The 18,452-nt window shown below is 35.4% G+C and overlaps 1 protein-coding gene across 1 annotated transcript in view; it reads right to left on the reverse strand.

The window, feature by feature from the left end:
- The window catches only part of LOC149804813 (cathepsin L-like), an 85,571-nt gene extending 68,327 nt beyond the window's left edge, over positions 1-17,244 (reverse strand). Inside the window, exons 1-3 of the mRNA XM_089944867.1 lie at positions 16,983-17,244; positions 14,650-14,763; positions 10,577-10,651 (exon numbers count right to left, since the gene is read on the reverse strand). Coding sequence (XP_089800993.1) covers positions 10,577-10,651; positions 14,650-14,763; positions 16,983-17,177 — 384 coding nt within the window. The 5' untranslated portion in view covers positions 17,178-17,244. The remainder of the gene's footprint in view (positions 1-10,576; positions 10,652-14,649; positions 14,764-16,982) is intronic.
- Between the last annotated feature and the right edge of the window lie 1,208 nt (positions 17,245-18,452).

Consider the following 18,452-nt stretch of genomic DNA (forward strand, 5'->3'; position numbering starts at 1 on the left):
TTATGGTGCCCATATCTGTGGGTGAATCAGCATATTTGGTATAAACTATAAAGCTTTTTATACTTGGACACTTTCTGTCAAGTTTGGTCAAGCCTATTCGATGATTCTGCATTTCTTTTAAATGTTTTAATTTTTTTTTTGCATTGGCAGCCATGCTTGACTGGATCAGTATCAGCTCTACAACTTGAAATCCCCCTATGCCAGGAATCTTTCTATTCAATTTGGTCAAATTCTGTTCAACAGTTTTTGAAAGTTGTGTAGGGGGCGCTCACCAATTAATATGTACTTTAGAGAGAGTGACGTATGTAAGGTGAAGTAGTTCGCATTTAAAACATGCCCAATGGAGAGAATGTTGGCATACCTATATGCTACATTAATGTAATGTGGATGATATTTCTTTGAATATTGTACTTTTGGAAATGTTACATGATTTAAGCACACTGCTAACTAAAATGACTGCTCCCTTGTGTTAAAAAATCAGCCTGAATTAGTCTAAAGTACACTATACATAGCAGCTATAAAAATAGGGAAAATGAATTTTGCCAGACTAAACAAAACCAGCTTCTGAAAGTGCAATGAATGAATTACCAAATATATAAAACGTAAAAAAAAGTTATCGGCTCTTTTTTTATACAATTTAACTCTTAAGTTCAGGAAGTGAAAATGACCAAGTAGAGCTAGCACTTTTTTGAAAGGTGCACATTTGAAGTAAGGCCAAGCTGTATACTCTATAACCCACAGTACACCCATCAATCATACACCAAAATAAAGGGAATTAAAGGTTCTTTTAATTATACCTAAGATGTACAAGGTCTTTTTTAAATAGCCAGTATAACCAGTGAGGAAAGCTGGGGAAATTCTTTTTCTTTAAAATCCTAACCCTATGCAAAATATGCAACTGTAGAGTGCCACCTTACAGATTTTTCTATCTTTTGTAACAGCAGCCATGTTTGATGGAGGATTGGAATCATTTGTAAAAACTGAAAGGACTTCATGCCAAGATGATTTTATTTTTTTAAGTTAGGCTAAATTCTTTTTCACAGTTAGAGGAGAAAGGTCATATTTATAGGTTTTTTCTTCTGTTTATCATATTTTTTTAATGATGAATCAGCATCATTTGTATAAATCTGATTGGTTTCTATGCCAGGATGTTTTATGTAAAGTCTAATCAAATTCTACTAAACAGTTTTGAAGAAAGGGCCATTTCATGTTTTTTTCTATTTTTTTGTAATGGCAGCCACATTTTGAAAGCAGTTCAGCATCATTTATACAAATTTTAAAGTCTGCATATCAATATGCTTTGTATTAAATTTGTACAAATTCTTCTCACTGGTTATTTAAAACTTTTTTCTACTTCATTGTGCTGGTGACGATATCGTATCAGCATCGTCTATAAACCTGAGAGCCCTATATTCCAAGACACTTTCTGTAAAATTTGGTTAAATTCTGGTCAGCAATTTTTAAGAAGTCAATTACAGAGTTCTCTATTTTCAGGAACAGTAGCCATATCTGATGATGGAACAGCCCTGTTTGTATAAATCTTAAAAGCTTTTCACATCAGGACACCTTTTTATCAAGTTTTGTCAAATTCTTTTTTTTCAGCCTGGGTGAAGAAGTCATTTGTTTTCTATTTTTAGTAACTGTTACTACAGCTAATGTCACACAAGCATCATTTGCACCAACACAAAAGATATTTATGATAAAATGCTCTCTAGTTTGGTAAAATTCTATTTGGCAATTTTGGAGCAGATGACATTTAAAGGTTTTACTAAATTTAGTAATAGCAGGCACAGTTGTACAAACATGAAAGGCCATCATGACAGCATGTTTTATGTCACATATGATAAAAGTCTGTTCAATGAGTTTTGAGAAGTTGTTTAAAATGTTTTCTATTTTTTGTGATGGTTGAAATACTGGATGGTGGATCAGCATATTTTGTACAAAAATCTGAAAGCTCTTCAAGCCAGAATGCTATCTGCAAAATCTGATTACAATTGCTCTGGTAGGTTTTGTTGACCAATGCACAATGGATGCAGCCATACCAAAAGCCCATTTCAAGTGAGCTTTAAATCAGACCAATTACTAGCATTACATTATTATTATCTTATCTGTTCCAATGTAACCTTTAGATTAGTAAACTTTGACATATTCTGAGCAAGTATTCATATAAAAATATGATGCAATTTCCTCCAGTGAATGCAGCTGATGGTATGCTCCTTTCAAATTCATGAACAATGAACACATGTGGTTATACTGCAATTAATTCTGGATGTACAGTACCAATGAATCACCATTTCCTCCCCTTGTGTCAGTAAGATTTTGTTTGTAAAACTTTCAAGCTAAGAACTAGTACAATAGATAAATTATTTTAAAAAAGAACAATATAAACACAGCTGGAATAATTATGGCTTCTTAGAACAGCACAATGAGTAATGGTTATGTGACACAACTTACAATGGTATTCATTCAGATTAAGTTGCAACAACAAAATTTTCTAAATGGTTGCTGTGGTGACCATATTGGGTGTGAGATCAGCACCATTTTCATTTATGACCAACTAGACATCATATTAAGACTTTTAGTGAAACCCGTGTGTTTATATGAACTTCCATTCACGTGATGCAGCATTTAGGTTTTCAAGATGGCTGCTGAAAGTGGCAATATTGGATGTCCAAGCTGGATATTTTCATTCAGGCCCAACTAGACACCGTAAGAAATCTGGTGCAAACCCCTTGCTGATATGATTTTCTGTTCAGGTGGAGAAGAGACAAGATTTTCAAGATCGCTGCTGTGATGGCCATACTGAAAGACACATCTGCACCATTTTCATTTAGGACCAACCAGACTAAAGAAGTTTTTTTAAAACATGCACACTTTTAACTTTATTTTCATCTTGCATGTGCACTTCTGTGCCTCTCTGTGTGTAGGAAGCAGAATGCTATATGTGTAAATGTGTTGTATGGATGCAAGATATGTGTCTGCATGTATATAATGCAAGATGGTAAATGTGTTGTATGGATGTAAGGTATGTGTTTGCATGTATATAATGCAAGATGGTATATGTGTAAATGTGTTGCATGGATGTAAGGTATGCATTTGCAGGTATATGATGCAAGATGGTATATGTGTTGTATGGATGTAAGGTATGTGTTTGCATGTATATAATGCAAGATGGTATATGTGTAAATGTGTTGCATGGATGTAAGGTATGTGTTTGCAGGTATATGATGCAAGATGGTATATGTGTAAATGTGTTGTATGGATGTAAGGTATGTGTCTGCATGTATATAATGCAAGATGGTGTATGTGTAAATGTGTAGTAAGGATGTAAGGTATGTGTCTGCATGTATATAATGCAAGATGGTATATGTGTAAATGTGTTGCATGGATGTAAGGTATGTGTTTGCAGGTATATGATGCAAGATGGTATATGTGTTGTATGGATGTAAGGTATGTGTTTGCATGTATATAATGCAAGATGGTATATGTGTAAATGTGTTGCATGGATGTAAGGTATGTGTCTGCATGTATATAATGCAAGATGGTGTATGTGTAAATGTGTAGTAAGGATGTAAGGTATGTGTCTGCATGTATATAATGCAAGATGGTATATGTGTAAATGTGTTGCATGGATGTAAGGTATGTGTTTGCAGGTATATGATGCAAGATGGTATATGTGTTGTATGGATGTAAGGTATGTGTTTGCATGTATCTGATGCATGATGGTATATGTGTAAATGTCTTGTCTGGATGTAAGGTATGTGTCTGCATGTATATAATGCAAGATGGTGTATGTGTAAATGTGTAGTAAGGATGTAAGGTATGTGTCTGCATGTATATAATGCAAGATGGTATATGTGTAAATGTGTTGCATGGATGTAAGGTATGTGTTTGCAGGTATATGATGCAAGATGGTATATGTGTTGTATGGATGTAAGGTATGTGTTTGCATGTATATAATGCAAGATGGTATATGTGTAAATGTGTTGCATGGATGTAAGGTATGTGTTTGCAGGTATATGATGCAAGATGGTATATGTGTAAATGTGTTGTATGGATGTAAGGTATGTGTCTGCATGTATATAATGCAGGATGGTATATGTGTAAATGTGTTGTATGGATGTAAGGTATGTGTCTGCATGTATATAATGCAAGATGGTAAATGTGTAAATGTGTAGTAAGGATGTAAGGTATGTGTCTGCATGTATATGATGCAAGATGGTATATGTGTAAATGTGTTGTATGGATATAAGGTATGTGTCTGCATGTATATAATGCAAGATGGTATATGTGTAAATGTGTTGTATTGATGTAAGGTATGTGTCTGCATGTATATGATGCAAGATGGTATATGTGTAATTGTGTTGTCTGGATGTAAGGTATGCATCTGCATGTATATGGCACATGATGGCATATATGTAAATGTGTTGTATGGATGTAAGGTATGTGTTTGCATGTATTTGATGCATGATGGTATATGTGTAAATGACTTGTCTGGATGTAAGGTATGTGTCTGCATGTATATAATGCAAGATGGTGTACGTGTAAATGTGTAGCAAGGATGTAAGGTATGTGTCTGCATGTATATAATGCAAGATGGTATATGTGTAAATGTGTTGCATGAATGTAAGGTATGTGTTTGCAGGTATATGATGCAAGATGGTATATGTGTTGTATGGATGTAAGGTATGTGTTTGCATGTATATAATGCAAGATGGTATATGTGTAAATGTGTTGCATGGATGTAAGGTATGTGTCTGCATGTATATGATGCAAGATGGTATATGTGTTGTATGGATGTAAGGTATGTGTTTGCATGTATATGATGCAAGATGGTATATGTTGTATGGATGTAAGGTATGTGTTTGCATGTATATAATGCAAGATGGTATATGTGTATATATGTTGTATTGATGTAAGGTATGTGTTTGCATGTATATAATGCAAGACGGTATATGTGTATATGTGTTGTATTGATGTAAGGTATGTGTCTGCATGTATATAATGCAAGATGGCATATGTATAAATGTGTTGCATGGATGTAAGGTATGTGTCTGCATGTATATAATGCAAGATGGTATATGTGTTGTATTGATGTAAGGTATGTGTCTGCATGTATATGATGCAAGATGGTATATGTGTAAATGTGCTGTATGGATATAAGGTTTGTGTCTGCATGTATATATGCAAGATGGTATATGTGTCAATGTGTTGTCTGGATGTAAGGTATGTGTTTGCAGGTATATGATGCAAGATGGTATATGTGTTGTATGGATGTAAGGTATGTGTTTGCATGTATATAATGCAAGATGGTATATGTGTAAATGTGTTGTATGGATGTAAGATACATGTCTGCATGTACATGATGCAAGATGGTATATGTGTTGCATGGATGTAAGGTATGTGTTTGCATGTATATAATGCAAGATGGTATATGTGTTGTATGGATGTAAGGTATGTGTCTGCATGTATATAATGCAAGATGGTATATGTGTTGCATGGATGTAAGGTATGTGTCTGTATGTATATAATGCAAGATGGTATATGTGTAAATGTGTTGTATGGATGTAAGGTATGTGTTTGCATGTATATAATGCAAGATGGTATATGTGTTGTATGGATGTAAGGTATGTGTCTGCATGTATATAATGCAAGATGGTATATGTGTTGCATGGATGTAAGGTATGTGTCTGTATGTATATAATGCAAGATGGTATATGTGTAAATGTGTTGCATGGATGTAAGGTATGTGTTTGCATGTATATGATGCAAGATGGTATATGTGTTGTATGGATGTAAGGTATGTGTCTGCATGTATATAATGCAAGATGGTATATGTGTTGCATGGATGTAAGGTATGTGTCTGCATGTATATAATGCAAGATGGTATATGTGTAAATGTGTTGCATGGATGTAAGGTATGTGTTTGCATGTATATAATGCAAGATGGTATATGTGTAAATGTGTTGTATGGATGTAAGATACATGTCTGCATGTACATGATGCAAGATGGTATATGTGTTGCATGGATATAAGGTATGTGTCTGCATGTATATAATACAAGATGGTATATGTGTAAATGTGTTGTATGGATGTAAGGTATGCATTTGCAGGTATATGATGCAAGATGGTATATGTGTTGTATGGATGTAAGGTATGTGTCTGCATGTATATGATGCAAGATGGCATATGTGTAAATGTGTTGTATGGATGTAAGGTATGTGTTTGCATGTAGATGATGCAAGATGGTATATGTGTTGTATGGATGTAAGGTATATGTCTGCATGTATATAATGCAAGATGGTATATGTGTAAATGTGTTGTATGGATGTAAGATACATGTCTGCATGTATATGATGCAAGATGGTATATGTGTTGTATGGATGTAAGGTATGTGTCTGCATGTATATAATGCAAGATGGTATATGTGTAAATGTGTTGTATGGATGTAAGATACATGTCTGCATGTATATAATGCAAGATGGTATATGTGTAAATGTGTTGTATGGATGTAAGATACATGTCTGCATGTATATGATGCAAGATGGTATATGTGTTGTATGGATGTAAGGTATGTGTCTGCATGTATATAATGCAAGATGGTATATGTGTAAATGTGTTGTATGGATGTAAGGTATGTGTTTGCATGTATATGATGCAAGATGGTATATGTGTAAATGTGTTGTATTTATGTAAGGTATGTGTCTGCATGTATACAACGCAAGATGGAATATGTATAAATGTGTTGTATGGATGTAAGGTATGTGTCTGCATGTATATGATGCAAGATGGTATATGTGTAAATGTGTTGTCTGGATGTAAGGTCTTTGTCTGCATGTATGTGATGCAAGATGGTATATGTGTAAATGTATTGTATGAATGTAAGGTATATGTCTGCATGTATATGATGAAAGATGGTATATGTGTAAATGTGTTGTCTGGATGTAAGGTATGTGTCTGCATGTATATGATGCAGGAAGGTATGTGTGTAAATACGTTGTATAAATGTAAGTCATGTGTCTTCATGGTTGTTATGCAGGAAAGTATATTCTGTATACTCTCTAATGTAGCGTATGTATGTATGTGTAGTACTTGCTGAGCCTGTTAATATTTGTTCATAGCCACATTAATGAGAACTGCTACACTACATGTTAAGTGCGTTAATATCGTTTAATAGTGTGATCATTGGGGAATGGCTATAACTCATATTAATATGTTTGTAAATATCTGTTCATAACCTTGTCACTGAGGAACTGCTACACTATAGGCTAAGTGTGTTAATACCTGATGATAAGTGTGGTCAATGGGGAACGGCTATAACTCATATTAATATGTTTGTAAATATCTGTTCATAACCTTGTCACTGAGGAACTGCTACACTATAGGCTAAGTGTGTTAATACCTGATGATAAGTGTGGTCAATGGGGAACGGCTACACTACTTGCCGACTGCATTAATATGTTAATCATCTGATTAATTAAGACATGCTACACTAGGTGTGCTAATATCTCTTCATAGTCTAATCAATAGGCAACTGCTACACTACTTGCTGAGTGTTTAAAATTATAGTCTTAGAAGTGGGAAACTGCTACACTACTTACTGTTTGGTTCTCATTTTAAATTAACAGAGGCCAAAATGTGATTCTGATGCAACAAGACAGGAATAACAATCCACATGCATTCATGAAAACAGTTTATTAAATACTCTTTCTAAAAGCTTTCAACAAGAAAAAATCCATAAAAAGTTCAAGATCGGATTGTGCATCTAATTTTAAGTGCCAACAGTTGGGTTTGTGTTCACATACTTCATCCGTCTCAGCTCGCAGTCTGTGTTAGTATCAAGACAAGGTACTAACACCCTTCCATGAATTACTAGCAAAAGAAACATTAGTGTGCATTTTAGATCAAAAAAATGTTAGCAAATATATATGTGTGCATTTCAGATCGAGAAATGTTAGCAAATATATCAGTGTGCATTTCAGATTAAATTTTAGCAAATATATATGTGTGCATTTCAGATAGAGAAATGTTAGCAAATATATCAGTGTGCATTTCAGATTAAATTTTAGCAAATATATATGTGCGCATTTCAGATAGAGAAATGTTAGCAAATATATCAGTGTGCATTTCAGATCAAATGTTAGCAAATATATATGCGTATTTCAGATAAAAGATGTTAGCAAATATATATAAATATGCATTTCAGATCAAGAAATGTTAGCAAATGTATACTATACATGGACTATACATGGACAAGTACACACTATAAATAGGTCATAAAGAACATATCCTTCGGCAATATCAAGGAGTCAAATTGTTAGTACATGCATCTTATAAGTAGATAATAATTATAATAGGTCAGTTGGTGAGTTAGCAGGTCCAGAATGAACAAATACTTTCATAGCATACTCTCTGGCTAAAGAACTGGCACTGTTTGCCTTCTATTTGACAACACCATCCCAGATCCTACTTTACTGCTTCAAAATAGGATGTATACCTAACAATGTTTTGCAACTTGCATAACGTAATAATAATGCAAACACTACATAATATGCAGGTATATTCTAGATGAGAAAATCTAGGGAAAATCCCCCTTCCATTTGAAAGAAAGATGGGAATTTTTAAAAAAAGAGAGATTTAATGAATGGTAAACCTTGCAAACATAATGTGCAATCTGATAATTTGGTTGAATATTTGGCACAGTTTTGACAAATCGATGTGAATCCCATAATAACATAACCAAAAACTGATTCTATATATCCAGTGTCTGTCTTCTTGTGGATCAGAATTACCCTGACAGCAATCTTTTAATCCTGAAATGATCAGGCTTCTTTGTATTAATCAAAAGCAAATAATCTGCAAATGTAAATATTCCTCTGGAACATCATTATTTACACACTCCAACAAACACATATGGCGCAACTCAATGGGAAAATATGTAGACATTTTCTGGGCATTGTCAGCCAAAAGGTGTGATCCTGTACAAACCAGTTTGAATGTTGCATGCTGTGATGTCTCAATGAAAGCTATGCATATCAAAGAAAATTTACGCCACCCTATATTGTGACGATTATACCCTACATGCTCTTTTCTTGCTTCAGTTTAGTGCCTGGCCAGCACTGTAAATGTCTATAACGATCAAGAGTTTTCAGTTGGAAGTTTCTTGATGATAGTTATGGTGCAGATCATTCAATAATCAGGACTGAACAGACTTTGGTTAAACTATACAAACATCAAATTTTAGAACAACAATTAATATTAAATGTGCCTACATGACCATAACAACATACACTATAATATCAATGAGTAAATGTGCCTACATGACCACAATGATATACACTATAATATCAATGAGTAAATGTACCTACATGACCACACTGACATACACTATAATATCAATGAGTAAATGTGCCTACATGACCACACTGACATACACTATAATATCAATGAGTAAATGTGCCTACATGACCACACTGACATACACTATAATATCAATGAGTAAATGTGCCTACATGACCACAATGACATGCACTATAATATCAATGAGTAAATGTGCCTACATGACCACACTGACATACACTATAATATCAATGAGTAAATGTGCCTACATGACCACAAGGACATACACTATAATATCAATGAGTAAATGTGCCTACTTGACCACAATGACATACATTATAATATCAATGAGTAAATGTACCTACATGACCACACTAACATACATTATAACACCAATGAGTAAATGTGCCTACGTGACCATATCGACATACACTATAATATCAAAGAAAACATTATTGAGCATTATAAAAGCACTGGTATGCTAGTGAATGGGGCAGTCGACAAAATTCATCAAGCAGTGGTATGCTAGTGAATGGGGCAGTTGACAAAATTCATCAAGCATTGGTATGCTAGTGAATGGGGCAGTCAACAAAATTCATCAAGCAGTGGTATGCTAGTGAATGGGGCAGTCGACAAAATTCATCAAGCAGTGGTATGCTAGTGAATGGGGCAGTTGACAAAATTCATCAAGCAGTGGTATGCTAGTGAATGGGGCAGTCGACAAAATTCATCAAGCAGTGGTATGCTAGTGAATGGGGCAGTCGACAAAATTCATCAAGCAGTGGTATGCTAGTGAATGGGGCAGTCGACAAAATTCATCAAGCAGTGGTATGCTAGTGAATGGGGCAGTCAACAAAATTCATCAAGCAGTGGTAATGCAAACAGTCTGTGAACAGAATTTCTAATTGAGCAATACAACAGTGGTGTGTCTGTAGAGTTTTACTGTACATTACGAAATGGTGAAAAAGCTATTATTGTTAGACTATCAAAAATAGTTGTGGTCAGGAACAATGGGCTTTTGATCCAACTACCCAGACTGTAAAACAGATGGCTGTATCCTCAAGTCGTGTACTTTTTATCCAACCTAGTAGACAGGATCCCACTCTGTCCCATTTCTAATCTAAAGCTTGTCTGGAAAATTTACAGTTGGCTTTGTATATATACTTTCATAGTTATAAAACTTGACTTAATGCAATTTATTACTAAGTGTAAGATAAATGTGGGTCAGGGTACTCACCTGACAATGGAAACTTGTCAGCTGGTATCTTGGAGTTCTCCAAGGCTGGTCCCACACGACAACATCACAGCTATGCTGTAACAGGAAAAAAATCATATTAACTTGTTTCTCCTAAACAGGAGGCTTAAGTGCAACGTTTTAGTGACAGACAGACTCCAAAAGAAACATAGGTGTAGTTTATTTTGTCCATGACTAGATGTACTCACCACATATTATTAAAATGAACCATTTAATTTTGTCGGACATCAATTTTGATGGACTGATGGTTGTTGGAGACCAGTTTTGATGCATTTCATGCTTGCTAGGTACACATTTTGAATCATTTTATGGTTGTTAGGTATTTATTCTAATGGATTTTGTGGCTGTTACATGTAAGCATCAATTCTGATGAATTTCATCACTGTTAGGTATTAATTTTGATCCATTTCATTACTGTTAGGTATTAATTTTGAATCATTTCATGGTTGTGAGGTATCAATTTTGATGCATTTCATTACTGTTAGGTATTAATTTTGAATCATTTCATGGTTGTTAGGTATTTATTCTAATGGATTTTGTGGCTGTTACATGTACACATCAATTCTAATGAATTTCATCATTATTAGGTATCAATTTTGATGCATTTCATTATTGTTAGGTATTAATTTTGATACATTTCATGTATGTTAGGTATCAATTTTGAGGCATTTCATGGTTGTTAGGTATCAATTATGATGCATTTCATGGTTGTTAGGATTCAATTTTGATGGCAATCATAGTTGTTAGGTATCAATTCTGAGGCATTTCATGGTTGTTAGGTATCAATTCTGATACATTTTATGGTTGTTAGGTATCAATATTTAGACATTAATTTTAATGGTTGTTATGTATCAATTCTGATGCATGTCATGGTTGATAGGCATCAATTTGGATGGCAATCATGGCTGCTGTGGACAATGAATCAAATGACTTAACAAGCATTATAATCTTTCTGTAAAATCAATTAGACCACTTCCCCAATTCATGATGTCAAATAACAAGAAAACTGACACTTTTTATAGTTTGTTGTACAACACATAAGACAGACAACAATGAAAATATATGACTTGACACTTTGTCTCTCAAAGCATATATCAGTAACACATACAGATTGATAATCTTTTTTTGATCCAATGGAAAATGCTTCCTTTAACACAGCCAAGCATAAGAACTGGTCAGTAATTATGAGTGAACTTTTGAGTGGATCTTATGTACCATCAACCTTAAAGTGTGGATCTCATCTACCATCAACCTTACAGTATGGATCTTATGTACCATCAACCTTACAGTGTGGATCTTATGTACCACCAACTTTACAGTGTTAATCTTATGTAGCGTCAACCTTACAGTATGGATCTTATGTACCATCAACCTTACAGCATGGATCTTATGTACCATCAACCTTACAGTGTTAATCTTATGTACCATCAACCTTACAGTATGGATCTTATGTACCATCAATCTTAAGTGTGGATCTTATTTACCATCAGTTTTACAGTGTTAATCTTATGTACCATCAACCTTACAGTATGGATCTGATGTACCATCAATCTTAAGTGTGGATCGTATTTACCATCAGTTTTACAGTGTTAATCTTATGTACCATCAACCTTACAGTATGGATCTGATGTACCATCAATCTTAAGTGTGGATCTTATTTACCATCAGTTTTATGGTGTTAATCTTATGTACCATCAACCTTACAGTATAGATCTTATGTACCATCAACCTTAAGTGTGGATCTTGTTTACCATCAGTTTTACAGTGTGGATCTTATGTACCATCAACCTTATACAACTCTACAGCTTAAGAAATATGAGTTGCAATTCACCATTTAGCAAACTAATTTGATCTAACATGCATGTAACAGTTTGTCAGAAGATGCATCATTTACCTGAAGTAAATCTGCACCCCTCCATAATCTGAAGTTGATCCAATGTTGCTTATCAAGCAATGAACACTATGCTTAGGGCAGTTAGCTTATCTTGGCCAAATGTTGCCCCGGTCACCATAAGGAATAAATAATGAGTTAGTCAAACCTGCATTATTTACCAAATTAAAATGTAATCAAATCTTGGCCAAATACTTCGACATTTAATTAATGACCTGTATGCTGCCCATTTAACTACAAGGCAGCAATCAGGTACTGACATGTCAATGATGCATCATTTACCACATGGTACAGACCATGAGTTGACAAAATACTGCACCATTTACCACAAGGTACAGACCATGAGTTGACCCAGTACTGCACTATTTACCACAAGGTACAGACCACGAGTTGACCCAGTATTGCACCATTTACCACAAGGTACAGACCATGAGTTGACCCAGTATTGCACCATTTACCATAATGTATTAACCATGAGTTGACCCTGTATTCCACCATTTACCACAAGGCACAGACCACGAGTTGACCCACTATTGCACTATTTACCACAAGGTACAAACCATGAGTTGACCCAGTATTGCACTATTTACCACAAGGTACAGAACATGAGTTGACCCAGTATTGCACCATTTACCACAAGGTACAGAACATGAGTTGACCCAGTATTGCACTATTTACCACAAGGTACAGAACATGAGTTGACCCAGTATTGCACCATTTACCATAATGTATTAACCATGAGTTGACCCTGTATTCCACCATTTACCACAAGGCACAGACCACGAGTTGACCCACTATTGCACTATTTACCACAAGGTACAAACCATGAGTTGACCCAGTATTGCACTATTTACCACAAGGTACAGAACATGAGTTGACCCAGTATTGCACCATTTACCACAAGGTACAGAACATGAGTTGACCCAGTATTGCACTATTTACCACAAGGTACAAACCATGAGTTGACCCAGTATTGCACCATTTACCATAATGTATTAACCATGAGTTGACCCTGTATTCCACCATTTACCACAAGGCACAGACCACGAGTTGACCCTGTATTCCACCATTTACCACAAGGTACAGAAAATGAGTTGACACAGTAATGCATCATTTACCACAAGGTACAGACCATGAGTTGAAATAATATTGCACCATTTACCACAAGGTACAGACCATGAGTTGACCCTGTACTGCACCATTTACGACAATGTATTATGCATGAGTCGACAAAATATTGCACCATTTATCACAAGGTATTGACTATGAGTTGACCCAGTATTGCACCATTTACCAAAAGGGTACAGACCCTGAGTTGACAAAATATTGCACCATTTACCACAAGGTCCAGACCATGAGTTGACACAATATTTCACCATTTACCACAAGGGTACAGACCATGAGTTGATACAATATTGCACCATTTACCACAAGGTACAGACCATGAATTGACACAACATTGCACCATTTATCACAAGGTACAGACCATGAGTTGACTCTGTATTGCACCAGTTACCACAAGGTACAGACCATGAATTGACACAATACTGCACCATTTACCACAAGGTATTGACCATGAGTTGACACAATATTTCACCATTTACCACAAGGGTACAGACCATGAGTTGGCACAATACTGCACCATTTACCACAAGGTACAGACCATGAGATGACACAATAGTGCACAATTACCACAAGGTACAGACCATGAGTTGAAACAATACTGCACCATTTACCACAAGATACAGAACATGAGTTGACCCTGTACTGCACCATTTACCAAAAGGGTACAGACCATGAGTTGACAAAATATTGCACCATGTACCACAAGGTACAGACGAGTTGACACAATACTGCACCATTTACCACAAGGTACTGACCATAAGTTGACACAATATTGCACCATTTACCACAAAGTATAGACCATGAGTTTTCTCTGTACTGTACCATTTACCACAAGGCACATACCACGAGTTGAAACAATACTGCACCATTTACCACAAGGTATTGACCATGAGCTGGCCCAATGCTGTAACATTACTCACAGGGCAGTAATCATGTGATGGTTGAAAGCTGTAACATTTACAAACAGGGCTGTAATCCCAAGTCATCCAAAAGCTCACAAGACAGCCACCATATGTTGACACAATACTCTATCATTTACCTTGCGCTGATCTACAGGACAGTTCAGAAGAGTCAGTCCTGTAGTGCCATCATTTCTGCAGGTAGAAGACTCTCCAACATTCAGTACAAGTTTGTAGTTCATTCCAGCCACAACCTGTTGAACATAAAAATAATAGTACATTATCAGAGCCTTATTACTCATTTAAATATAAAAAGATACAATATCTGTTATATTTTTCTTTTTTTCTTCAAATATGCAACTGTGTTTGCACCACTGCAATCTCTAGGATGCACACATATAATTAACTCAGGAAAGCGTATGAAATGTCAATCATGGTAGAGCTCTGGTTATCAAGGAAGCCACACCACTGCCATGAATTAATGCAAAAGAAACCAACACCAAAAGCACAACTTTGTAATGTCCTGAGTAACTGTCCTAATACATTTTGTAAAAACTGTCTCACCAAGAGGCATCAAAAATATATATTCCAACTGACTGAAATGAAATCTACATGGCTGCTTTAGAAAACCACATAAACTTTCCAAGAGGGTCATTCCTGTAAAATATGATTGAAATGAAATTGGCTTGGCAGATATCAAAATTTCTCTTGGGTTGCTATGATACCAGTAACACTTCAACTGTATGTATGGCTGCAAAGGAATCCACACAAAAATATAACTTAACATGTCCTAAGAAATACTCCTACAAAGTTCAATCAAAACCAACCCAAGAGACTGTAAAGCTGACAATTTACATTTGGATGTATAAGCTCACAGCATAACAGACTCCATTACAGAGTGGGCACTTAAACACTCCATTGCAGAGTGGACACTTAGAGACTCCATTACAGAGTGGGCAGTTAAATAGTCCATACAGAGTGGGCACTTAAAGACTCCATTACAGAGTGGGCACTTAAAGACTCCATTACAGAGTGGGCACTTACAGACTAAATTACAGAGTGGGCAGTTAAAGTCTCCATTACAGAGTGGGCAGTTAAAGGCTCCATTACAGAGTGGGCAGTTAAAGAGTCCATTACAGAGTGGGCACTTAAAGACTCCATTACCAAGTGGGCACTTAAAGACTCCTTTACCAGGTGGGCATTTAAAGAGTACAGTATTATGATTCATAAGACAGCATGTGAATTTACTGTTGTTTACCAGAGAATATGTATTTTACATGCAGGAATAGAAAACAGGAAAATGTCTTAGGATAAGGTGAGAAAAATGAAAGTTGCTTCTTGCACGAAATAAAAGGAAGAAATTAAAATGTTAGGGGAGAAGTGAAGGAGAAGTCAAACTAAATCCAAATTGTATTTGCAAATACACCTGTACTGCTTTAACACAGAAAAAATTAGTTTTGATTTTTCTCAAATGAAGGAATTTTTCAACATAGTGTGCAAATAATTATCATTCCTGCTCTACCAATATCATGAATCTGAAAAGTAACCAACAAAATGCTGGACATTTCTTCTGTAAAGTATTGTTTGAAAAAAGGTCTGTTCATGACATTGATTTAAAAAAATGAGGAATTCACAACAATAGATGTACCAATCTTATGAGGAACTGAGCAATGGCCTGAAGAATATTTTTTCATTCAAAATATTTAAGAACTGGTTTTTATGCACTTCTGTATTTGTTTCTTATCAAACAGTTTGGTGCCTTGGTGTGTTCCTGCTAAAGGCACTTAGCTTCTGCTTCCTTGGCATGATGTGGCCAACAATGTGTTGAAAATCCCATTAAAAACCAATCAACAACAACTATTTGAAATACCTTAGATGTTACCATCTAGATCACACTGTACATGACAAAATTTTCTGTGGTTTTGGGAAAACTAGGCTACAATAATAAAACAAAAGTGGATGGTTATAATCTATTGTGGATAATTAGGTAATAGTTTTAACATTTCATCGAACAACACAGCTTATAAGTGGGACCAATCATGCACACAAAGATGACTGATAAGATTTTTTTGGTGTTGCGACTTCACAATGGTCCCAACAATAAAGCATGTGACCCATGAAAGAGAAATGCATGCTAGGACCTCTGGGAATTTTCACTCATGCATCAACTTCTGTTTGCAGACATTTGACAGACAATAACTTTATTTACATTTTCACCGTATCTGTTCATCTATCTACCTTCATACCCATCCATTTATTTCAACTTTTCATGAACAGTAATGTGAGCAATTCAGCCTCAAGTAGACTGTTTAAAAGAATACATACAAAATATAACATAATCTGAGAATCACTAAGTGTTATTAACAAACCTCATAAAAAAAAACAAAGATTCATTACTCTTTCTGCATATAACATGGCTGCAATAATCACTATGGGCACAAGATCTGCACATGAAGAATCCTAAAAGACATACCTGCTCTTGGGCGCTGGTGACTTCCACCAGCATGGTTTTGTACAAGGAGTTGGACTGTTTATTCATTGCATCAACAGCAAAGACTGCTGCCGCCTGAACTGCCTGGGAATTACTATCAACATGGTGGTATCCTCCAGCAAGTTGACGCTTACTGCCACGACACTGTGGGGTGCCACTAAGACCAATGTAGTGCATCCAGGCCTGCTCCAATACTGTCACATCACAGAGTGTCTGCAAAGCAACAAAAAAAAAAAATCTATTCTGTAGTCAACAAAAGTTTTAACAGCAAAACCTACTCACCTTCTGAGGCTGTCAAGTCCATCACAGACAATAATACTTATGAATTAAAATTCTATGGTGATGATTCTGAATTTCATCTCAATCTAACCAATCAAAAGAATCAGGCTTTTTAATTGAATTTAATGCCAGATAGAGGTGTCCTTCACTGGGGGGGTTCCAGATGATGCAGCAGTTATTAACACATTCAGCTAATTTGCATTTTACCTGTACAATACTCAATAAACTGGAAAGTCTGATGCCTGGGGTCCCTCTAAATCTGTACTCCATATCTTCCACATTACAGATGACTTGCCCACTGGAATTATCACACACACACATACACACAAAAGTGTCGTCTAATTTTCTTGAGAAAATCTTGAGTGTGGTGATGATATGCAACATTGTCATTTTGAAGTTCTTGAAAGACACTTGTAAATTATTTATATTCAGCCCCCCCCCCCATCTCGATTAGAAGGATTCCTCATCATTATGAATCCTTACTGTTTACTTGTATCAAAAGCTATAAACTATGTTTACAAAACAAAGCATGTGACCCATGAAAGAGGAACAAAACTATTTCTTTTCTACATATTTCACTGATAACCTTAGTCCCTTACTATTTAAATTTCTAACAAATATTATAAACACTGCAGTCTTTCTTTAGCAAAAAATCTATAATTGTATTGCTGAAAATAAAATTTAACTTTTCTAATTTATTTTTGATGTATTATTTTGAACTTGGTCATATGGAAATAGCAAAGAATGACTATTCCACAACAGTGGGCACATGATCTTGGCTTTTGGAAATGGAGTCGCAGAATTTTCTGAGGCTGGATACACAATAATTTGTTCTGGATTACACTGTAATAACCAACACTGCAGTCATGCTACCACAGCAGATGAATGATTAGCTTTCACTCTTTTCGGTAATACATGATATGTAAGAAATATTTTGAATGGCTTTCATAAATTGATGACTATTTAAACTGCACACCCACCCACCTAGAAATTTTTCTATCAACCTTGCCATTAATACATACACACAGGACTGTTTTTCACATATTCTAATATTTTCTTACTGCAGTTACAGAATATTAAAGGCCTGTGAGTAATGACTGACTGCTGGTTCCGTTGTTACATTTCAACTGGAACTGACTCTCTTCGAATTAAGTGACCAGCCAAAAACTAAAA

This window comes from Sinohyriopsis cumingii, chromosome 2 (assembly GCF_028554795.1).
Source record: "Sinohyriopsis cumingii isolate HCF-2022 chromosome 2, ASM2855479v2, whole genome shotgun sequence".
Taxonomy (NCBI): Eukaryota; Metazoa; Mollusca; class Bivalvia; order Unionida; family Unionidae; genus Sinohyriopsis; species Sinohyriopsis cumingii.